The 24,663-nt window shown below is 38.4% G+C and overlaps 1 protein-coding gene across 1 annotated transcript; it reads right to left on the reverse strand.

The window, feature by feature from the left end:
- Positions 1-2,500: 2,500 nt before the first annotated feature.
- LOC123700095 (14-3-3 protein epsilon) lies at positions 2,501-18,453 on the reverse strand. The gene is made up of 5 exons (XM_045647218.1): positions 18,256-18,453; positions 17,094-17,257; positions 12,701-12,856; positions 3,900-4,058; positions 2,501-3,508 (listed from the first exon to the last, which is right to left on the reverse strand). The coding sequence occupies exons 1-5, from the start codon at positions 18,317-18,319 to the stop codon at positions 3,266-3,268; spliced, it is 786 nt and encodes a 261-aa protein (XP_045503174.1). The 5' UTR covers positions 18,320-18,453; the 3' UTR covers positions 2,501-3,265.
- Positions 18,454-24,663: the final 6,210 nt, after the last annotated feature.

A 24,663-nucleotide genomic window follows, 5' to 3' on the forward strand; every position in this document is an offset into this window, starting at 1 on the left:
ACCGGCGGACTACATCTTTTTTATGGGCTATCGGTAAATTCTAAAATTTTTGTGTTACAAATCATTTGACTTTCGCTATTTATACGACGAGTTCGACTAACGCCCACGCGACTAGTCCGCCGGTACCAGCGTTCTGACCATCATTTTTCTTTTAGTCATTGCGTAATAAGACCTCTGTAGAACCGCCATTCTGTTACAAATGACCCGAAATTTTGTGTCAGTATCTCCCGGCCTATGTATGTGTCATATTTTGCAATTGTTTATAAATACAGGGTGATGTAATTGGTGTAGTACCTACGAATATCTAAAAATCTATGAAGAATTTTGTGATACAGTAAATGGAAGAATTATAGACTATTTTACAGTATTTAATAAAATCATTTAATTTTTTGTTCATTTTCATTAGAAATGTCAATTTTTCTCACCAAGGTAGAAATTTGGATGATAAGGATCTTGTTAGGAAAATATAAATTTTGACTAAAATCGGCATTTTTTTTTCAAAAATCAAATTACTAATTAATAATCAGAGTTATCACATTATTAAAAAAAATATTAGAAAGTTTGGAGAAAGACGCGAGAACATGAGGAAAAATATATTCAATTAGAACCAAAAGTAGATAATTACACTGACTCATTTATAATAACATTAAGAAATTCCGACGGCGAGTTCTTCGAGCGATGAAAGTTTCAGTGAAGTAGAAGATTACGATTAGGTATGATTAAGTAGATTCTTCTTCTTCTCTTTAGATACTGCTCTCTGAATTGGTGGTAAATGTTAAAACTGTTAAGACGATTCAAAAGTGCTTCTAGAAGAAGTCTAATTGTATAAATGTTTGAGTTTGAGTTTAAAACCAATAGTGTGAAAATTATACAATAAACATGTAACACATATTTGTTAGCGCGTATTGGTAGGTATTACGTACTTACTACAAATATAATATTTCTTAGATATTTTTACTCGACCAAAGTCAGGACAAGACTGCTCCGCAACTGCAGAAGACGTCCGTTATTTAAATCATTATCAAAACAACCATCCGTGTGTTGGGAGTGAGCGCACGTGTTATTTGTATTGTTTTTATGACCTGAAATTTAATTATTATTTGATAATTGAATGATTATTAATACTTTTATCCAATTGATTATTATTAGAATAAATAATTAACTTCATCAATTGATTTACTTATAAAGTATAATTTTACAGGTAAATTATGAGAGCTTTCATAATTATATTTGCATAATATATTTATCTACAACGCACCCATTTTACAATTCAAGTCTAAAATGAAACTAGAGTCGCATTTATTTTTGAACATACTGTAAGTGAAATTGCATAAGTGTGAGTACTGTGAACATGCCAGCTTTCCCTAATTGACCGATAATAGCAAACCATGAAAATGAAAGCACTTACAAATTACAATGACACATGAATACAAACGTGATGAGGTGAAATGACAGCTGACTTGCTGTCCTATTATAGTCCTTTTCAACTAGGATGATTCCTGTGACACATCGATTGTTGACACGTGTAGAGATTGCCTTCACTGAAATCGTATCAATTGTTTCCGATAATCGATAATATTTTATATGGAAATGAAATCGATTTGAATAAAGGACCAAAATCAGTTATTTCGGCATTTCGCCAACAATTAACTAAGGAATCTTAGCAAACAACAGCGACAAAAAGTAAACAATAACAATTAGTAATAATAACAGATTATCACGTAAAGTATCAATATAAAAATGCAACTTGAATACAAAGCTGACGGACTCGTACAGACGATTGACGCGATTGACAAACGATAACAAGATGGGCGTCGATTATATGATTTTCCAACTCTATAATTTTTCAACGTTCGATTTCATGTACACGAATTGCGTAGGTATTATTTTTTTGTGTTATTTTATTTTATTTTTCGTTATATTAAACTAAACAATACTGTTTTTGTTTTAGTAGCTTAAGATGTTTAATTTTTATATTTTTGGTATTAATGCCGCCTTGAAATAAAAATATTATGTATTAAAATTATTTTTGCTTTTTAAACATAAAATACGTAATTCGGAACACAATGAAGTGTCACAGGAATCATCCTAGCTGAAAAGGACTATAGTTAACAATACAGAAGCATTTATTGTTACAGGTTATGGGCGTCATCGTTACCTACTTGATTGTGTTGTTACAATAAACAAATTCTGTATTTATTTTCTTCACAATAAAAAGATTTTGTGAAAAGTGTTTTTATTATTATTGTTTTGTAAATGTTAAAACTTAAAACAGTCACTAATTGCTTGACCTTTAGTACATAATATTCTCTTTGGGATGGCTCATGTACACTACATTTAATAGTTACGACTGGGGTGAGTAAATACAAATTACAAAGTGTCATACAAGCGATCGTTTAATCATATTTTATGTAGATCGATCAGTCACACCACTTGAAGTGAACGTTAGTACGAGCTCACTGTACACAGCACGCGAGGACAAGGCAATAAAACTACACTGTGGACTTTTGAATTTTATTATTAGATTTACACTGTCATTTACAATAAATTTTCAGTAGTTGGTAGGACATAAATCAATATTGCATAACACTAAGGCTAACTGCATCAGTATTTTTTGTGGATAAATTAACAAAAATATATGCAATATTACAAATTCAAATAAAAATAACGCTAATATCTTACTCGGGCACGCACTCGCCACGGATAGCACATAGCGCATACGAGATGGAATGTTTCGGGCTCTACGTCGCAAATAAATTATTCACCGAGTGCTAAACCTTAACCTAGCACAACTTTACAACTACCGTTTTCGTCCTGTAAAAATCGTACAGATAACATGTATAGCGCTACACGATGATATTCTCGACAAATATGCGAAATTATAAAATAAATTAAATATACAAATCTCTATCACAATACTCGTAAGTAATTAAAGCGATCCAAGTGTGAATACTCCAAACGTTTGTAATGCGATGCGGGCACGACGCCTTTGTGCTAACGGAGCCGCGGCCGGACGCTCGCGGACGCGGTACAAAATACTTAGAAAATTTACAGTTCGGAGAGCGGCCGCCGAGAGCCCGCCCCGGAGAGGAGACTAACGAACGCTACGGGAGCGGGGAAGCTAATCAACGGTAGAGATCGAGTTAACGTTAAGAAAATACATTCTCACCGACGTACATAAAATGCAATACCAAAGTACCGGAACGAACGTCTCGATGTGAATCTATGGGCACACGTAACGTCGCGTCTGCGGGGCGGGGCGCGCTTACGACACGTCCTGGTCGTCGGCGTCGGGCGCCGGCTCCTTGGGCTCGCCCTCCGCCTCGCCGTCGCCCTGCATGTCCGACGTCCACAGCGTCAGGTTGTCGCGCAGCAGCTGCATGATCAGCGTCGAGTCCTTGTAGCTCTCCTCCGACAGCGTGTCCAGCTCCGCGATCGCGTCGTCGAACGCGGCCTTGGCCAGCCGGCACGCGCGGTCCGGGCTGTTCAGGATCTCGTAGTAGAACACCTGCGCACGGAACAAAAATAAACCAACTTGATTCCATTACTTGCATACCACATCGTGTTTATCTCGGCGATATCTATTTGCCGAGACGAGAACGTGTCGAGGTATACATTATCGGGTCAGTATGAGGAAGCGGCGGTTGGCGCGGGGCCAGGCGCGCGGGTAATCACCGGCTATCTCTCGCGAGACGCCGCTACGCATTCTGGCGGCGCGGTGACATCACCCAGTGACGCGGCCCGCTGATTAACAACTCAAACATCTGATGGCTCAGGCCAACAAACACCGCGTTCCCACGTCCGTTTGCCGGCGTATGGTACATCCTTATAAGGGCATGTCAATGTTGCGTATGCAAATTGCAAAGAGAATTTATGTTGTAACTGCAAGTGGTACTCACGGAGAAGTTGAGCGCGAGGCCGAGGCGGATGGGGTGCGTGGGCGGGAGCTCGGTCATGGCGATGTCGGAGGCGGCCTTGTACGCCACCAGCGAGTTCTCCGCCGCCTCCTTGCGGTCGTTGCCCGTCGCGAACTCCGCCAGGTACCGGTGGTAGTCACCCTACAACACACAATCACATTGCATTCTCTATGTCGTGCGATTTCACTATATAGTAAATACTACACAGTATATCCAATGTAATTAAATATTATGCAACAATGACTCATTACAATGGCCAAATAGACGAACAGAAAAAGGCGAGTTTGTTTGCAATGTGACAACATAAACTTTGAATTTGATACAGACCGGATATAACTAAAAGTATAACCCCTTTTTTCTTACTTCATAATTAAAAACCTCAAAAGTAATTCATAAAAATAACACATTTATAATTAACAATATAAATTAGAAACTATATGTATAGTGTAACATTGATTTTATTGTGTTACATGCATCAAAATATCCAGTCATAGCAAATTGATTATTCAACATGACTCAGGAAAAACCAAGTCTGATGAAATGTTAAAATATTAATTAAATTCTGTGTCATCTATTATAATAGAATATAAGAATAGGTAATTAAAAAAATCAGTATAAATTGTCGTATTTTTATTCAGGAATCAATTATGTATACTTAATTAACCTTTTTAGCCTAGTGGATTGTGGCATGTCCTAAGTTACATGTATATTCAAATAATGTATTCAGCATATCAAGTTCTGCAATCAGTTAAATTTGTATGTTTATAATACAAATTACAAACTCGTGATTACTACTCGCGACACAAGAATACCGAAGAGGCGGCAAATGAATTAGCCGTAGCAACGTAGTGGAGGTTCAGTGGTCGGCGGTGGCTTACGTAAGTGCGGCGGCTGCCAGCACCGACAGCAGAGCCGGCTGCAATCGATCACACGCCAATACTACGTACGGCGCTACGCCGTTACGATCGCCGTTGTGGGGTGCGTGATAATGGATAGGTATTAATAACACTAGGTACAGTACCTTTTGGTGATGCACAAATAACCACACACTCACAGTTTTAACGTTTATTACTCCACATAGAAGGAGAGAGACAATTATCATATACAAGCAACACTTTGGACATGAAAATACAAGAACAAAAAGAAACTGACAATGAGCGTATTCAATAGCTAAGATCGAACTGTTAGTTTTAAATTGTTAAGAAACTTGAATGCAAAATATTACGATCTACCCGCTGGATCCGTGATAATTTAGTCGCGGCACGCATACTACGCAAATACCGCGACTATGTCATAAAATAATAAATATTATAATTATTTTGTATGAGTGTAATGTATGTCTGTATTTCTTGTGATTTTGTGTAATGAATGTTTGTGTTATAATTAAATACGAATATAAATATGAAATAAAATATTTAAATACTTGTTGTGTGTAATAAATACGTATGATAAAATACATACACTAAAATATTGTGTGTTAGCCACATCACTCCCCTCCAGAGACCGGGTTAAGGGCGATAAAAGTCTGGGAAGTGAACTCTCCTCCCAGAGCGAGTGGTATATGCCACGGGAGCACTGGGAAGAGGTAGGGGAGGACTGGGAGGTGGAATAGCGGGAGAAGGAAGGATTTCAGGAGAAGACGACAGTAAATAGGCTGGCTTCAGGCGGTCTATGCTTACCGTCGTTGACTTCCCTTTTAATTTAATTTTGAAGAATTTGTGATCTCTTGAAATGACCTCGTATGGTCCTGAATATGCGGGTTGTAAGGAGCCACGCAGTGCGTCTTCCCTAAGGAATACGTGACTACATGTGGCTAAATCTTTGTAGATAAATATTTTTTTCTTGCCATGATGTTGTGTTGGTACGGGGCGAATATGCCTGGCGAAATTCGTCAACCGAGTTGATAAGTCGGTGATATCAGTAGTGTAAGACGAGGTGTCGTGACCAAAAAATTCACCTGGTAGGCGAAGTGGTTCACCGAAAACCAGCTCAGCTGAGGAAGAGTGCAGATCCTCTTTCACAGCACTTCTTATGCCGAGAAGCACGAGGGGTAGTGTTTCCACCCAGTTTGCGTCAGCGTGACAGGTAATTGCAGCTTTCAATTGTCTGTGGAAGCGCTCCACCAAGCCGTTGCACTGCGGGTGATATGCCGTTGTCTTACGGTGATCAAAACCGATAGACTTAGCGAGCTGCTGGAATAGGGCCGATTGAAATTGTGCACCGCGGTCGGTAACGACGTCGGTTGGACAACCATAACGGGCTACCCAGCAGGACACAAAAGCTTTCGCGACAGTTTCTGCGGTGATGTCGGTAAGTGGTACAGCTTCCGGCCATCGCGTGAAGCGATCGACGGCTGTTAGGCAATACCGATAATCACCGCAAGGTGGTAAAGGGCCGATTAGGTCTATATGGACATGTTTGAATCGTGCTGAAGGTAAAGCGAGCGTACCGATAGGTGACGCGACATGCCTGTTTACCTTCGAGCGCTGACAGGTCAAACATGCCTTAGACCATTCGCGGCAGTCCTTCCGCATTAAAGGCCAGACAAACCTCTGTGCAACGAGCTTGGCTGAAGAATTTGCGCCTGGGTGGCTTAATGAGTGCAGACAATTGAAAACCTGCTGACGCAGTTGTGTAGGGACGAAAGGTCTGGGAGTCGGTGTACTGACGTCGCAGTACAGTGGAGTACGACTTCCAGGTACATTCATCCGTTTTAGACGAAGAGATGATTCGCCTTTGAGATGCGCAGTGAGCTCGGGATCTGAAGCTTGTAACCTTGCCATCTCTTCTAAATCGACAGGCCTCTGCAGTTCACATACGCGTGATAGAGTATCAGCGACGACGTTGTTTGCACCTGATATGTGCTGTATGTCGGTTGTGAACTGCGAGATGTAGTCGAGATGTCTATACTGACGCGGCGTGCAGTTACTTTTCCTCTCGTGGAAAGCGTAACATAACGGCTTGTGGTCAGTATAGATCGTGAAATGATTAGCCTCCAGCATGTGTCGGAAGTACCGTATGCTCTCGTAGATGGCAAGGAGCTCTCGATCGTATGGTGAGTATTTTATCTGTGACGGGCTCAGCTTGCGCGAGAAGAATGCGAGCGGCTGCCAATCATCATCCTTAAGCTGTTGTAGGACTCCACCTATCGCTGTATCTGAAGCGTCAGTGACGAGTCCTAATTTAGCTTCACTGGCAGGATGAGCAAGCAGGGCTGCTTCGCAAAGGCTTTTCTTACAGTCCTGGAATGACTGCAGCGAATTTCCTTCTATGACCACGGGATGAGAACCTTTAATAGAACCTACAAGCAAGGCGTTTAATGGTGCTTGAATTTGGGCAGCATTGGGCAAGAAACGTCGGTAGAAATTGACCATGCCCAAGAATCTTCGAAGCTCTCGAACAGTTCTTGGGACAGGAAAATCGGCGATGGCTTGCACCTTGCTGTCCAAAGGTTTGGTTCCCTTTTCAGAGATTTCGTAGCCTAGAAATGTTACCTTAGGAGCGCCGAAGACGCACTTGGCTGTGTTTATAAGAACACCATAATCTCTCATACGGGTAAAGAGTTGGCGCAGATGGTCTTCGTGCTCTTGTGCTGATCTGCTGAATATCAGGAAGTCGTCGAGATACGGATAACAGAAATCTAGGCCTCGCGTCAATTCATCGACAAATCTCTGAAAAGTTTGACCTGCGTTGCGAAGTCCGAAGGTCATAAAAGGAAATTCGTACAAACCGAAGGGTGTGGTGATCGCTGTTTTCGGGATATCGCTTTCAGAAACAGGAATCTGATTGTACGCCTTAACTAAATCGATGACAGAAAATATAGTACAACCAGACAGACAGTGTGAAAAGTCCTGTATGTGCCTGATTGGATACTTATCTGGTATCGTTCTTGCGTTGAGAAGTCTGTAGTCACCGCATGGACGCCATCCATTGTCCTTCTTCGATGCGAGGTGAAGCGGAGACGACCACGGGCTGTCAGATGGACGGGCTGTTCCGTTGGCTATCATAGCCTCGAATTCCTGCTTTGCTATTTTGAGTTTGTCAGGAGCCAGGCGCCTAGGGGAACAGGAAACGGGAGGGCCAGGAGTTGTGCGAATGTGGTGTGTAGTGTTGTGTTTGACAATACCTGGAGTACCAGCGGGGCGTGTTAGTTCTGGGTATTGCGCTAAAATTTTATGATAGTTAGTATCACCACCAGTTACAACCTTAACACTAGAAATATTACAATAAATTGAATTACATTTATTTGCTGAGCTGCTGACATTGGTTAAGCCATCGATCAATTGTTTCTTACTTACGTCAACAATAATTCCGTAGTGTGAAAGAAAATCTACGCCAATAATAGCTTTAGTGACGTCAGCTACAACAAAACGCCATGGAAATACGCGACGTAAGCCTAAGTTAAGGTTTAATTGAATGTAACCGTAAGTATCGATGACGGAACCATTGGCAGCACACAGTTGGTAATTAGTTTTACATCGTTTTTCAGACACAGCAGTTATAGGGAAAACACAAATATCACTACCAGTATCTATTAGATATTCAACATTTAGAGTGGGGTCTGTTATGAAAAGACGACCAGGGGAAATGGGACAGGCGTTAGTCGCCATCACTGACTGTCGTACGCGTTTCGTGTCGTGCGATGCCTTGAAGTCGCATGGCTTAATGCATCTGTTAGCCTTTGTGCCATGTTTGTTATGATACCAGCAGATAGGATAACGCCGGTAATTAGAGTGGGACCGTCGAGAAGAAACACGTTGACGACGTTGGGGAGAGGGATCTCTGCGCACACGGGGACCGGGTCGGGAACTGCTTACTTGGGCGGATAGCGCGCTCGCCTGGCGCGTCAGCTCCACCACCTGGCGTGCTAAGTCGTCCGTTGCTGAAGATGATGAAGAAGTCGCCGCATCATGAGTAGTGGGAGCCGCGATTTCATACACGCGGTCAGCCAGCTCAGCCAGGGCGTCCAGGGACAGCGTAGGTTGTGACGCAACGATCGGCTGCAATCCAGCAGGTAACCGGCTGGTCCAGATTGTTTTCAAAAAATCTTCTGGGATTTTGGGACCCGCCAGGTGCTGCAAATGCCGCAGAAAATGGGACGGCTTACGTAGTCCTTGCTGCTCGTGCATCAACAGCTGTTTCACTTTATTTTCTCTGGACACGGACAATCTTTTTATTAACTCTGATTTCAATTTATTATAATCAGCGGGGCCGGTAAGGATGTCTTCGACCTCGGCCGCATACTGCCGGTCCAATGTGGCCAATATGTGATAAAATTTTGTAGTATTGTCAGTTATGTTCATTATAGCGAATTGTCCTTCAACTTGTGCAAACCATATTGCGGGTTTTTCAGGCCAAAAAGGTGGGATTCTTAAATTAACGGATGGTTGCTGGGCGAGCAACACGTGCGACGGTCGTTCCGCCATTTTGACGCACCTTCGCGCTTGAGTATTTACTCGATCAGCGTTGTCGTAATCGCTTGCACTAGACATAGTTCGTATATATATAGTGTTCAGAGGGGTCACCAATTTATGGTCAGATCACGTCGGGGTCACCAGTTTGTGGGGTGCGTGATAATGGATAGGTATTAATAACACTAGGTACAGTACCTTTTGGTGATGCACAAATAACCACACACTCACAGTTTTAACGTTTATTACTCCACATAGAAGGAGAGAGACAATTATCATATACAAGCAACACTTTGGACATGAAAATACAAGAACAAAAAGAAACTGACAATGAGCGTATTCAATAGCTAAGATCGAACTGTTAGTTTTAAATTGTTAAGAAACTTGAATGCAAAATATTACGATCTACCCGCTGGATCCGTGATAATTTAGTCGCGGCACGCATACTACGCAAATACCGCGACTATGTCATAAAATAATAAATATTATAATTATTTTGTATGAGTGTAATGTATGTCTGTATTTCTTGTGATTTTGTGTAATGAATGTTTGTGTTATAATTAAATACGAATATAAATATGAAATAAAATATTTAAATACTTGTTGTGTGTAATAAATACGTATGATAAAATACATACACTAAAATATTGTGTGTTAGCCACAGCCGTATAGAATGCATTATGCGTATCTTGCAATCTTTCATACCAAATGCCAAATGACATCATAAAACTTTTTTAATATCCGTCCAAATTTTCACAATGTGCTAAACTTGTTCGGGATTTATTGCAATGGCTGCTTTTAGTAAGAAGGAATTGAATTCAATTCATAGAATTTACAATTTAACAGTGGAATATCCGTTGAATAAATATATTCCTCTAGTCAATGGCATCTCATTATATATTTCAGTCAAACTAATACCATGTAGCACTTTCGCTCTAATGGCGTCACACTTATAATAAGCAAAACAGCATACGTCACAATGACACAATATGTAATGTAAACTGTAGTCGCCACATAAGGAACGGATCAAAAAAAAAACCTGCGCAGTTTTCGTCAACCAAGGTCAATTAACGACATTCTATCCAGTGTACGACGTAAATTAAATGGTAGTGAAATAATTTGATTGTGGTATTGATAGAAACGAATTTATTACGTACGAGTAGCGTTTTAATTTTTATACGTCGCCTACAAAGTTAATCTAATAAATTTATAGCGTTGCATTTAATGAGGAAACGTGTAATTCGCGTAATTAATTTAAGAGTCATGAAAGATCGTGTAATGTGCAGCTCCTGGAAATAATTCCCGCGCACGTCAGAGCCGCCCACGGTCGCTCACTTTCCACTCGGCAAATTGTATCAGCCACCTCGTACATGTCATTTATCGCGAATGGAAGGAACCGAGGTGGGAAGATCCGCGGATTCAATAAGTACTGACGCAACAACCGAGTGGATATTGTAAATTATACAGAAACCGACTCTGTATCGGCTTATAAAACGTTTTCCACAATGATTGCCTCCTAACCTCACTGTAGCTACGTTAGCTCATTCAAGCCAAAGATACTACACATTGACGGTATATTTACATAACGCCGATGCCAACGTACGCGACTTGATAGCGAGTTGTGACCCTGATCAAGATTCAACGTCGGAAGGGCCAAGTAAACTTACTGTGTGTGGCGTATTTGTGTATAAGGCACGACAAACTACTACGTAATAATGTAGATCATCAATAATACTCTACCAAACTAAGTAAAATTGTAAAGATATTTTAGAATGTAAAGTTTTGTAGTGAGGGCAAGAAACTTCATTGGGGCACTTCCTTAAACAGCCCATACAATAAGCAGCGGAAGTATTGCTCATCGAAAATGAAAATGTGTATCTGCTTGGAATTGTTTATTAGAAACAGTGAATGATCCAATAAATAAGAATAATAAACGCGTGATACACATACCAGAGTTGTAAAGCAAGGGAACTGAAGTATAAATAGCATAAAACCGAATACAATATCATATTTCATTGACATAATTATTATGTAGTTCATACTCAATTCAGTTCAACTAAATGAGCTATCAAACTTGAATGAATCTAGTTTTTAAAATGAAATTGATTCATTTTTTTCAGTTTAAATTAGACATTGATTTAAATAGAATTAAACTGCTCTATATACTAGCGGCTCGCCCCGGCTTCGCCCGTGGTACATATTTCGCAATAAAAGGTAGCCTATGTTCTTTCTCAGGGTTTGTTTTAAGAGTTGGTAGGGAATTTAACCAATGTTCAACTTTGATTCTTCTGTATAATTCGTTCGTTCGATCTATTTTGGAGTATGCATCTGCAGCCTGGAATCCGCAATACAATATCTATATAAATAATATTGAACATGTCCAAAATAAATTTATCAAACATTTGAATTATAAAAGTGCTAATCAGAGAGGTCCCACTCCCGCGATAATCCCTTTAATAAACCGTCGACATGAACGAGATCAGGTATACTTATACAAGATAATTAATAATGACGTAGATTCTTCCTTTCTTTTGAGTAATTTACTTTTACGATGTCCCCGTTTATGCTCTCGTGACAAAGCCCTATTTGCATTACCTAAATTTAAATCTAAGTTTGCTAGAAATACATATTTATACCGTGTTTGTCATAATTATAATAATAATTTTAGTGACCTTGATTTATTTTACGAAAAATTCAAATCGTACAAAACCAAAGTTCGAAATAAATGCAATAGTAACTGTGATATTTAAATTGTATTCATGCTTGTTATTTCTATATTTATTTGTATCTTCAAGTAGACTGTTTGTGACTGAATGTGTATTTTTTTAAAGAACTTAAATTTTTAGTGTATAGTTTGTTATCTCTTATGTATAAGATATATTGTATTGTTTGTTTCCCAAATATAAATAAATAAATAAATAAAGATTGTCTGTGCCAAATTTCATCAAAATCGGTTGAGAGGTTTATGCGTGAAAACCATACATACATAATTACAAACTTTTCCTCTTTATAATATTAGTATAGATATTAAGCGCATGTTACACTAGGATTTAATGGAATGCAGTGTGAATACAATTATTGTCAAAAGACATATTGATGTCATAATCTAGTTTTACGATCGGCGGCGTGGAGATATGGATTATACGCAAATCCACAGCTACGTTGCTAGCCTACTCAATACAACTAATAATAATAAAAATAATGCGATAAAATTGCATTATTCAAGACTTTGATACATTCCACTCAATTTGATCTCAAAATCATCTCACTCCCATCATCCGAAACATGCGTATGGAGTGTGTTCGTGTGTGTGTGTGTGTGTGTGTGTGTGTGTGTGTGTGTGTGTGTGTGTGTGTAATGCGTATAGTTTACCTTCATTTTGTAGTAGAAGACCTTGGACTCGCCGGTCTGCGAGCTGGGTATGAGGTGCTTGTCGAGCACGCCGAGGATGTCGGAGCAGATGTCGCGCAGCTCCTTCTCCACCTGGCTGCGGTACGCGCGGATCATGTTCAGCTTGTCCTCCGCGCCCTGCAACACGCCGCGCACCGTTACCGACCTGCACCTCACGCGCTCACCGCACGAGGGCGCTACACTTACGACTACTCTTTGCGTGCTTTTAAGAAGACTTGTAAACAAAGATCGTATGCTAATAATAATTGATGTTTAGCAATAACGTAGACTAGTTTTTAATGTAACAAGTGATAACTGCGTTAAAAACAACCGACTTCAAACTTGCACTTCAAAGAATCACGTAAATCGGTTCAGAAACCTCGGAGTAATCGGTGTACATACATAAAAAAAAAAAAAAAAAAAACCGGCCAAATTGATAACCTCCTCCTTTTTTTTGAAGTCGGTTAAATATCAACCCTTTCATTAAAAAATATTAATTAAAAAGCGGCAGTTATAATAATGAACAGTGACGTTATAATTGTTAGGTATGGGCCGGGCAAAATTACCTAATTGAAATGGGCTTTAGGGCCGATGATAAAATAACAAAAAAAAAAAATAATTTGAAGAGCTTTTTATTGTTCAGCTAATTGATCATGGACCTTCATCAGTATATTATTCACGCAGTTTGTTTTAAATGTTGATCATTCATAAAATATTCGTCGAGTAAACTAAAATGAAAGTAAACATAAAACTTTATCAATGAACATTATACGAAATTTCACAGCAAATAGATAGGGAGGCGAAGAGGGGAATTTTCTGCAATACTCGAGCGTGGCAGTTTAAGATATGAGAGATACCTTAGACCTAATAGAACAACCTTGTTAACTATTTAGCTCTTTAAGTAGTGACGCGCGCCCAGGATAGACGATCAGATTAGTAAAAAAAAATCGATAGTCTGAAATACTCGAGCGCGTCAGATTAAGATATTGGGGGTTGATTTTAGTGTTTTAAGACTAAATTTAACTAATCTGACGATAAGTCCTTGACGCCGCCAAGTTATAGGGTCGCGAACTTGTAAAAAAAAAAACGTTAATCCGGCATTCTCGAGCGCGATTGTTTTTATTTTTATTTTGAAGAATATAATCTAAAACTTACTAAAAATACAAAATCTGCCGGTTTCCGCGTGACCGGAAGTCTGGAGGAGCCATTTCGTCTTCCGAAAAACGCGTTGCAGTATATAAGTCGCGAACGATACATTTTACAAAAAAAAAAAAGTTTGAATAAACAAAAAAGGTAATTTTATTTTACACAAAAAAGGTCTCTTTACATTTTTGTCCAAAGTTAAAACTTTTTGACTTGAAGCATCATAAAAACTCAAACTCCCGGTTTTTTGAGTATATCTCGAAAACTGAGGGTGTTAAGAAAAATTGATATGAAATAACGATGATTAAAAAAAAGAAACTCTCAAACCTTTTTCGGTCAGATTAAGAGAACCCACCAACATTTTTGTCAGATTAAGAAAATATGCTTTCAGGAGACCGAGATAAACCTCCCCTATGAAAATCTGACGCGCTCGAGTATTTCAAAAGGACTTTTTTTTTCTGCATTTTCAAAAATTCATCGTAACTTATCGTCACGCCGAAATCGTCAGTTTTTTTAAGGGGAGCTTCCTTGGGGCCTACTTAACACCCCTTCCGAAAATCTGACGCGCTCGAGTAAATTTTTTTTTGTGTGCATTTTTGACGAATTAATATGCCTAGCCCCACCACGCAAACCGGCAGATTAGTATACCGTTGTTATCAGAGGCACTTGGGGCATACGTAGTATGAATATCTGACGCGCTCGAGAATGCCCAAGTAACTATTTTTTTTTACATTTTTGAAAATCCGTACACGCCAAACCCACCGCTAAAATGGTTTTTACCATAGAAGCTTTTCTTTTCGAAATTATTTTATCTATCGATTTTGATAAGTCTCGACGGCGCCGTTTAATTACGCCATTTAGCTACCTCGCCTCCCTATCTAAAAGAAACCGCCTTGTGTCGTCTGCCCGTCACATCACGGTTTACTAATTAGGGTAAGTAGGTCACTTCACAGCATTATGTATTCATGGATTCATACAATTTTGGCTATCAGTCACCGTTACAATGAGCCGATTTGGGTACTATCGGCTTTACTACTGAAAGGGTGCGGCACGCGATACAAGCGTTTTATGGTCGAGGTTCTTACGAATTGATTTTCTCACGAAACTTGTACAAATGTGAATGAATCAAATTGACGCATTTCATACAATCTACACTATGGATATGGGTACGCCTTCTATATCGTTCTATAATAAGCAATGTTAATTAATGAGCGCGCGAAATATTTAGCGATACTCTTTCGAATCTGAGTATAATTGTGCAGAACAAAATATGTACCTAATTGGGTGTTGCTTTAAACGGTGCCTAGTGTTGCTTCAATCGTGCAAATATTGTTCTAACGAAGATAATCCTCAGACGCGAGGTTATCAAGATTCTCATTGCAACTAATTGAGCCAAACCAAATGAGGTTGGTGTTTTCACCTGAGTGTTAATTATACGTTTTCGCCTATATGGCAAAGAGCGGTTAATTGGAGAAAATTAACTAATCAATATGTAAATCGAGCGAGCATTCGTTATGGCCTTGACTTATATTTGTGATCAGTACTTTTCGCAAAATATGCTTGAGTACAAACATATCTAGCGTTCAACTTTTTTCTCAATGAAAAGAAAAAAGTTGAACTCTAGATATGAACTGTTTTTTATGCTCATTTTTTGTTATTTATTGAGTTAATAACTCAGCCCCCGGAATCACAGACAATAGAAAATCTATTGTGTCGTGGCCCGATCGGGCCTCAATGGGTTAATTCATACTAATTTAACACTTTTGCGACTGCACTACGTTAGACGAACGCGGCGAATGTGAAATTAATGAATGTATTTTAAAATTCAATTAGGTATCTCGTCTTTTTAATTCTCTGCATCAAAAATATTTAATCTATTTGATTTCAACAGACTTAATTCAACAGATGTTCCTTTTATACGTCATGAATCGTATATGCAAGTACAAAAATTATTACAATAATTCGTTTTTCCTTTATCACAGGCCATTTTGTTATGAAAATGATTAACCTAAAACAACATTTTTCAATAATAAAGCTTATCAAGAGGAGTGTAATGACCTTTAACATAACTACACATTAATATGTTATTTAATATCAATTACCTAGGTAATAGGTATATCATATTCATAGAAAATAAGATTTATAACTGTTTTAAATAAAATAGAATTAGAAGATATTTTTGCTTCTAATTTATTAATTTCAAACATCCAAATGTTGCAGAATTGAAATTGTTTTAATTTTAAAAATAATAAGCCAGGTTTTATTTAGTACAGATAAAATCCCAATATGTCATAAGCTTTCCAAACTCTCAATATGGTCAGTGTTCATTAGTATTTAGTATAGCAACAAGGCTACACGTTGGGCCCAGCTCTTACACAAGTCCCCAGTGAGTTAGTCATCATTGTCACTCATGACAACTTATTCTATGATAATTCACAATGCTGAAGCAATCATGTATCTGCTTAACTTATGATTCATTTCAATAATAATCTAACTGAAATGGAATATGTAAAATGAGTTAATTAAAAGTTAGCTGCTCTTACCAACTAAGCAGGACAATTAGTGTTACAAAATATTATCATCATTTCATGAATCTTTGAATATCAAATTTAAATTTAGTTTCTAATCCATTATAATATAATCAAGCTTATAAACATGTTAACCTTAAATATTATAATTGTGGGCGGGAAATATCAAATAAGTTAATAAAGTAACATGCATGTAAGTGTGAACTTGACAGAGGAGGGAGTTCACAATTCCCACAAGAACAAACACATTGTTCCTCCAAGTTCCATGTGGCCTATTTAGTATTCTGCTCTAATGGGATTAGGAATAATTAACTAAGAATCAGCCTGAAAATAGGCTACAGCATGTCATGGACCACACCCTATTTGCATGTGCAATTTTGTAGAAGTCACGAAAGTTTAACCTTTCCATCACCAATAAGGGTTGTTCATTAATATTAATCTATTTTTGGACAAGGACAACTATTGAAGAAAAGTTTCCATATATTTTTCTTAGCAGAAAATCAAACTTTTGCAGCTTAATTTTATTAAAAAAAAATAGTCAGATATGTAGTAGTAGTAGTAGTATGATCATTTCACATATTCACTAGTGACTTAATGAACACATTAATCATATTACTTATATAAACTTGAGTTTATCAGACTCTTAAACCTTCACATTTGTGAATTAACTTTATATATTTAGCTGTCTAAAAACTAGAACATACTTTTGTCTCTTCTTTCTGTTCAATGGATGATATGATTCTCCAGGAGGCTCGGCGGGCTCCTATGACATTCTTATATGCAACGGAGAGGAGGTTCCTCTCCTCTACTGTGAGCTCATTGTCTGATACGTTGCACGAGGCGACATTCTTCATTGCCTGAACCATTTCTGCAAACATTTATTTATCGTCACTGTCTTTGTTACACACAGTATCTAAAAACTTAATGTAAATATTTTTTTAATAAATAGAAATGCATACCTAATTACCTCTTATCACTAAAGGTTATGGCAGTCATCATTTATGTAAATCTATAATATATTAGTAGTATCAGTAACCTAGCGAAACGATGATGAAATAAGTTCAGCAATATGACTCAGTAAAGTAAATTTGGATCTTTTTCCACCCACCAATGTAAGTTATTTATTTAAAATAATAATTAAAATGCAAATATATTATATTATGAATGGAAAGTAGTACGTGAAACAGTTTCTTAAATGAAATGGAGCGAAAGTTGAAATAAAAGTTAAAGAATAGTGGTTTTTATCACAACTGATGAGTATGTGATAGTAGTGACATTCACAAGTGCATTATGGTTAACAATGGGTGAAACCCCGAGACAGGTTGCCGACCTTTCGACACTAGCCCTCCAATCTAGAACATTCCTACACCTCTATCTAATAATTGTCCAAGGTACGCTACGCTTCACTGAACTCAATGACATCGATCGAGTTTTGTCTCTTTGGAAAAAAGATTACTTTTTGTTTCATCGATTTCTCAACTTACGATTTCCACCAGCAGATAGAGATGGCATGCAATTGAAATTATAAAGTTGTGTATTTCTACATCCAGTAAAAGTTGTAGTTTCCTAAGGTCCCTACATTATTCCCTGGAATAGAATTTTATAAAGGGCATCCCACCGGCGGATGACGCATCGATCGTTGACCAAGCCTAACGAATGCCATTGATTCATAGTATGTACAATATATCTCAAAATTTGAATGCATGATTGCTATTTTAAGTTCGATAAATACTTATTTCATCGTTTACAAACCGATTATAGGTGAAGTTTTCGTAACTATCGGTAAATCATCTTTCAACTGTCGGCGAAAATACGATGGAATTTTATGTCCTAATAATTTAGAGTTCAACAAAAATAAATGCTTACCATCATAACGCTCGGCCTGTTCGGCCAATTTAGCCTTATACACATTATCTTCCCTTTCCGACATTGTGGATTACAACTGATTTTTCACTAACTAAATCCAAATCGCCAGGTCACTTATTCACCAAGATGGCCGCGCCCGCCAACCGAATCCGAATTCGATCTTCAACTAAACTCCGCCCATGACGTCATATAAATGGCGGCTTCCGTTGATCAAATTGTTGCCATATAACTGCATATCTGATGGATGACAATTGTCCACAGATAAAAAAATAAGAAAAATAATATTTCAAAATATACATAAAAAATTAAGAAAAATAGTATTTTAAAATTGTGTTTAAAATACAATAAAAAAATGAGAATTCACAGTCAGTACAAAATTTTTAAAGTAAGAATTAAAAAAAATAACTTTTAGAGCGGAATCCAAACCATTAGGGTAGTATTTTCTAGTGTTTGATTTTACGCGAGTATTCATTTAGAAATCTTTAGAAATTAAATAGGTACTTTTTAACGGATTTTAAACGCGACGTATAACATCTCAGTCTCCCCGTGACCACGCTCGCTGTAAAGTGTTCGAAACGTCGGGAAAATAATATAATAATGAATAAATCGCGTTTAAAATCCGTTAAAAAGTCTTTAATTTCATTAGGGTAGTGTTAAGGTAACTACTTGCAAAATAAAATATATAGTTTAAATAATATTTATACTATAATATTTAACATAGTTCAGTTTAACTTAATATGTTAAACTTGTGGTTAAACTGAACTATGTTCGGTGTAATGCCCACCATGAACTTACCGCGAATGTACATTTATCTACTTAACGTTTTATCGATGATAAGGTTTTCTACTTATAAGGGTTTTCTCGTGCTTCCATCTTACATCACGTACGTAAGTAATGATCTAAGGCTTCCACACACTTGCTGGTTTTTTTCAACAATCATGGAACAAAACATTGAGCAATGTTCAAAAACGGTTGGATATAATTTAAAAACGATTAATGGATGTTCTTTAACAATTAATCGGCAACGTAAAGATTAAAGCATTCAAAGTCTCATATATAATGTTTATATTAGGGTTGACCACAGACATATTCATCAAGAGTCAAGACTGGTCAAGACATTGGAGAACATCAAATTTGAGACCCATTTTGTAAAAAAGTCTTTAAATAACGATTTTCGTGGGACTTACCTCCGCCATACGGACTACTGATATCGACATGTTTTTCTGAACACAAAAAATGCGGTAGTCACTTCCTAGAAAAAAAAGGGGTATGGAGGGGAAGCTATGGCTAATGACGTAGCAAAGATGGCCGTTGGGCCATGCTATTGTGTGGTGTATGTATAACTAGATAACTACTGAACCTCTATCATTAAGTTACTACTGGACCGATTAATAGCGCCCGGCGTTTGCCGGGTGAAGTTTTTCTTGGCCAAAAAGTAGCGTGGTGGGGAAAGCTTGCGCATAATAAGAAAATGTACTAAAACTTGATGGGCAAACTTCCCCCACCATGCTACTTTTTGGCCAAGAAGTTTGCCGGGCGCTATACGTAAAAAGGGTGTCAATAGGGAATATGCATGATTTTTTTTATTTTATCATCCGATAGTTTACAACAAGTTTACAACATTTTATATAAGGGAGAAAAATTTTGCAGCCAAAATAAAAAATGTTTTAAAAAACCCAACTCAAATCAACAATTTCCTTTCTGCTGTGGTGGCCATTTTGCATGGTTTCGCGCATCCGTGGAGGCCATTCTGGGTGGTCCGCGCGAGAACGGCGCGAGTTATTAAAATGACGATATCTCTAAAATTTTGTAGGGAGCTACTTTGTGTTAACTAATATCGTTCGAATCGTTATGAAAAGAGCTAATATATAAAAATATCTTAGTCATAAATTACTTTGCAATAAATAAGTAATTCTAGTGATAATAATAATATAATAATATAATTCTAAGATAGCTTGAAATCAGGGTGAGCAATTTTTTTTAGTTCATTGTACAAAACTCGTAAAAAAAAATTATTCATACAAAAAGGTTTTATTGTATTTACATTAATACGCACAATAATACATATATACATTATACACATATAACTACAAACACATAAAATAACAAGTGATAACTGCGTTAAAAACAACCGACTTCAAACTTGCACTTGCAAAATTTACAAATACCTACAGACAAAAATTCTCATAAAATAAAAACTACTGGGCCTATCCGAATAAAATTTTTATGGGATCAATTCGACACCATCCCGCATCGAACAAAAAAAGAATCACGTAAATCGGTTCAGAAACCTCGGAGTAATCGGTGTACATACCTAGAAAAAAAAATATACCGGCCGAATTGATAACCTCCTCCTTTTTTTGAAGTCGATTAAAAAAAACCATTCATTCCTTTACATTTTTTTTACAATATATTAGATAGATCAAGAGGAGAGTGAACAGGTACATTCTAGGGAAGCACGCTCCATCGCCACATCTCAGCTTACCATCAGGCGAGATCGTGGCCAAGAGCTCCCCTATCGCAGCATAAAAAAAAAATGTAGTGTCGCGTGTAAAGTGTCGCGTTTGAAGTGTCGTATATGAAGTGTCGTGTATGAAGTGTCGTATATGAAGTGTCGTGTTTGAAGTGTCGGGTCACGGGTGTGAAGTGTCGTGTTTGAAGTGTCGTGTATGAAGTGTCGTGTATGAAGTGTCGTGTATGAAGTGTCGTGTATGAAGTGTCGTGTATGAAGTGTCGTGTATGAAGTGTCGTGTATGAAGTGTCGTGTATGAAGTGTCGTGTATGAAGTGTCGTGTATGAAGTGTCGTGTTTGAAGTGTCGTTTATGAAGTGTCGATTTTGTAGTGTCGGGTGTTAAGTGTCGTGTTTGAAGTGTCGTATATGAAGTGTCGTGTATGTAGTGTCGTGTTTGAAGTGTCGTGTATGAAGTGTCGTGTATGAAGTGTCGATTTTTAGTGTCGGGTGTTAAGTGTCGTGTTTGAAGTGTCGTATATGAAGTGTCGATTTTGTAGTGTCAGGTGTTAAGTGTCGTGTTTGAAGTGTCGTGTATGAAATGTCGTATATGAAGTGTCGTGTTTGAAGTGTCGTGTATGAAGTGTCGTGTTTGAAGAGTCGTGTATGAAGTGTCGTGTATGAAATGTCGAATTTGTGGTGTCGTATATGAAGTGTCGTGTATGAAGTGTCGTGTATGAAGTGTCGTGTTTGAAGTGTCGTGTATGAAGTGTCGTGTTTGAAGTGTCGTGTATGAAGTGTCGTGTTTTTGGTGTCGGGTGTTAAGTGTCATCTTTGAAGTGTCGATTTTGTAGTGTCGGGTGTTAAGTGTCGTGTTTGAAGTGTCGTGTATGAAATGTCGAATTTGTGGTGTCGTATATGAAGTGTCGTGTTTGAAGTGTCGTGTATGAAGTGTCGTGTATGAAGTGTCGTGTATGAAGTGTCGTGTTTGAAGTGTCGTGTATGAAGTGTCGTGTATGAAGTGTCGTGTTTGAAGTGTCGTGTATGAAGTGTCGACTTTGTTATGTCGGGTGTTAAGTGTCGTGTTTGAAGTGTCGTACATGAAGTGTCGAGTTTGTAGTGTTGGGTGTGAAGTGTTGTGTTTTTGGTGTCGGGTGTTAAGTGTCGTGTTTGAAGTGTCGTGTTTGAAGTGTCGTTTATGAAGTGTCGATTTTGTAGTGTCGGGTGTTAAGTGTCGTGTTTGAAGTGTCGTGTATGAAGTGTCGTATATGAAGTGTCGTGTTAAAAGTGTCGTGTATGAAGTGTCGGGTGTTAAGTGTCATATATGAAGTGTCGTGTATGAAGTGTCGTGTTTGAAGTGCCGATTTTGTAGTGTCGGGTGTTAAGTGTCGTGTTTGAAGTGTCGTACATGAAGTGTCGAGTTTGTAGTGTCGTGTTTGAAGTATCGTGTATGAAGTGTCGTGTATGAAGTGTCGATTTTTTAGTGTCGTGTATGAAGTGTCGTATATGAAGTGTCGTGTATGAAGTGTCGTGTTTGAAGTGTCGTGTATGAAGTGTCGTGTTTGAAGTGTCGTGTATGAAGTGTCGTGTATGAAGTGTCGTGTATGAAGTGTCGGGTGTTGAGTGTCGTATATGAAGTGTCGTGTATGAAGTGTCGTACATGAAGTGTCGAGTTTGTAGTGTCGTGTTTGAAGTATCGTGTATGAAGTGTCGTGTATGAAGTGTCGATTTTTTAGTGTCGTGTTTGAAGTGTCGTGTATGAAGTGTCGTACATGAAGTGTCGAGTTTGTAGTGTCGGGTGTTAAGTGTCGTGTTTGAAGTGTCGTACATGAAGTGTCGTGTTTGAAGTGTCGTATATGAAGTGTCGTGTATGTAGTGTCGTGTTTGAAGTATCGTGTATGAAGTGTCGTGTATGAAGTGTCGATTTTTTAGTGTCGGGTGTTAAGTGTCGTGTTTAAAGTGTCGTACATGAAGTGTCGAGTTTGTAGTGTCGTGTATGAAGTGTCGTGTATGAAGTGTCGTGTTTGAAGTGTCGTGTATGAAGTGTCGTGTATAAAGTGTCGATTTTGTAGTGTCGGGTGTTAAGTGTAGTATTTGAAGTGTCGTGTATGAAGTGTCGTGTTTGAAGTGTCGTGTATGAAGTGTCGTGTATGAAGTGTCGAATTTGTGGTGTCGGGTGTTAAGTGTCGTGTTTGAAGTGTCGTATATGAAGTGTCGTGTATGTAGTGTCGTGTTTGAAGTATCGTGTATGAAGTGTCGTGTATGAAGTGTCGATTTTTTAGTGTCGGGTGTTAAGTGTCGTGTTTAAAGTGTCGTGTATGTAGTGTCGTGTTTGAAGTATCGTGTATGAAGTGTCATGTATGAAGTGTCGATTTTTTAGTGTCGGGTGTTAAGTGTCGTGTTTAAAGTGTCGTATATGAAGTGTCGAGTTTGTAGTGTCGGGTGTGAAGTGTTGTGTTTTTGGTGTCGGGTGTTAACTGTTAAGTGTCATCTTTGAAGTGTCGTGTATAAAGTGTCGATTTTGTAGTGTCGGGTGTTAAGTGTAGTATTTGAAGTGTCGTGTATGAAGTGTCGTGTATGAAGTGTCGTATATGAAGTGCCGATTTTGTAGTGTCGGGTGTTAAGTGTCGTGTTTGAAGTGTCGTACATGAAGTGTCGATTTTTTAGTGTCGGGTGTTAAGTGTCGTGTTTGAAGTGTCGTATATGAAGTGTCGAGTTTGAAGTGTCGTGTATGAAGTGTCGTATATGAAGTGTCGTGTTAAAAGTGTCGTGTATGAAGTGTCGGGTGTTAATTGTCGTATATGAAGTGTCGTGTTTGAAGTGTCGTGTATGAAGTGTCGTGTATGAAGTGTCATTTTGTAGTGTCGGGTGTTAAGTGTCGTGTTTGAAGTGTCGTACATGAAGTGTCGAGTTTGTAGTGTCGTGTATGAAGTGTCGTATTTGAAGTGTCGTGTTTGAAGTGTCGTTTATGAAGTGTCGATTTTGTAGTGTCGGGTGTTAAGTGTCGTGTTTGAAGTGTCGTATATGAAGTGTCGTGTATGTAGTGTCGTGTTCGAAGTATCGTGTATGTCGATTTTTTAGTGTCGGGTGTTAAGTGTCGTGTTTGAAGTGTCGTATATGAAGTGTCGAGTTTGTAGTGTCGGGTGTGAAGTGTTGTGTTTTTGGTGTCGGGTGTTAACTGTTAAGTGTCATCTTTGAAGTGTCGTGTATAAAGTGTCGATTTTGTAGTGTCGGGTGTTAAGTGTAGTGTTTGAAGTGTCGTGTATGAAGTGTCGTATATGAAGTGTCGTGTTAAAAGTGTCGTGTATGAAGTGTCGGGTGTTAAGTGTCGTATATGAAGTGTCTTGTATGAAGTGTCGTGTTTGAAGGGTCGTGTATGAAGTGTCGTGTATGAAGTGTCGAATTTGTGGTGTCGGGTGTTAAGTGTCGTGTTTGAAGTGTCGTATATGAAGTGTCGTGTATGAAGTGTCGTGTTTGAAGTATCGTGTATGAAGTGTCGTGTATGAAGTGTCGATTTTTTAGTGTCGGGTGTTAAGTGTCGTGTTTAAAGTGTCGTACATGAAGTGTCGAGTTTGTAGTGTCGTGTATGAAGTGTCGTGTATGAAGTGTCGTGTTTGAAGTGTCGATTTTGTAGTGTCGGGTGTTAAGTGTCATGTTTGAAGTGTCGTATATGAAGTGTCGTGTATGTAGTGTCGTGTTTGAAGTATCGTGTATGAAGTGTCGAGTTTGTAGTGTCGGGTGTGAAGTGTTGTGTTTTTGGTGTCGGGTGTTAACTGTTAAGTGTCATCTTTGAAGTGTCGTGTATAAAGTGTCGATTTTGTAGTGTCGGGTGTTAAGTGTAGTATTTGAAGTGTCGTGTATGAAGTGTCGTGTTTGAAGTGTCGTGTATGAAGTGTCGTGTATGAAGTGTCGAATTTGTGGTGTCGGGTGTTAAGTGTCGTGTTTGAAGTGTCGTATA

This window comes from Colias croceus, chromosome 19 (assembly GCF_905220415.1).
Source record: "Colias croceus chromosome 19, ilColCroc2.1".
NCBI classification, from domain to species: domain Eukaryota; kingdom Metazoa; phylum Arthropoda; class Insecta; order Lepidoptera; family Pieridae; genus Colias; species Colias croceus.

What these genes read in the sequence shown, in the direction of transcription:
- LOC123700095 (XM_045647218.1), bottom strand. Translation starts at nt 18,319, where the DNA reads ATGTCGGAAAGGGAAGATAATGTGTATAAGGCTAAATTGGCCGAACAG. An exon ending in AACAGAAAGAAGAGACAAAA is followed by an intron (nt 12,857 to 17,093) that starts GTATGTTCTAGT and finishes GGCGTGTTGCAG; the next exon opens with GGCGCGGAGGACAAGCTGAA. An exon ending in GCCTCGCGCTCAACTTCTCC is followed by an intron (nt 3,509 to 3,899) that starts GTGAGTACCACT and finishes TTCCGTGCGCAG; the next exon opens with GTGTTCTACTACGAGATCCT.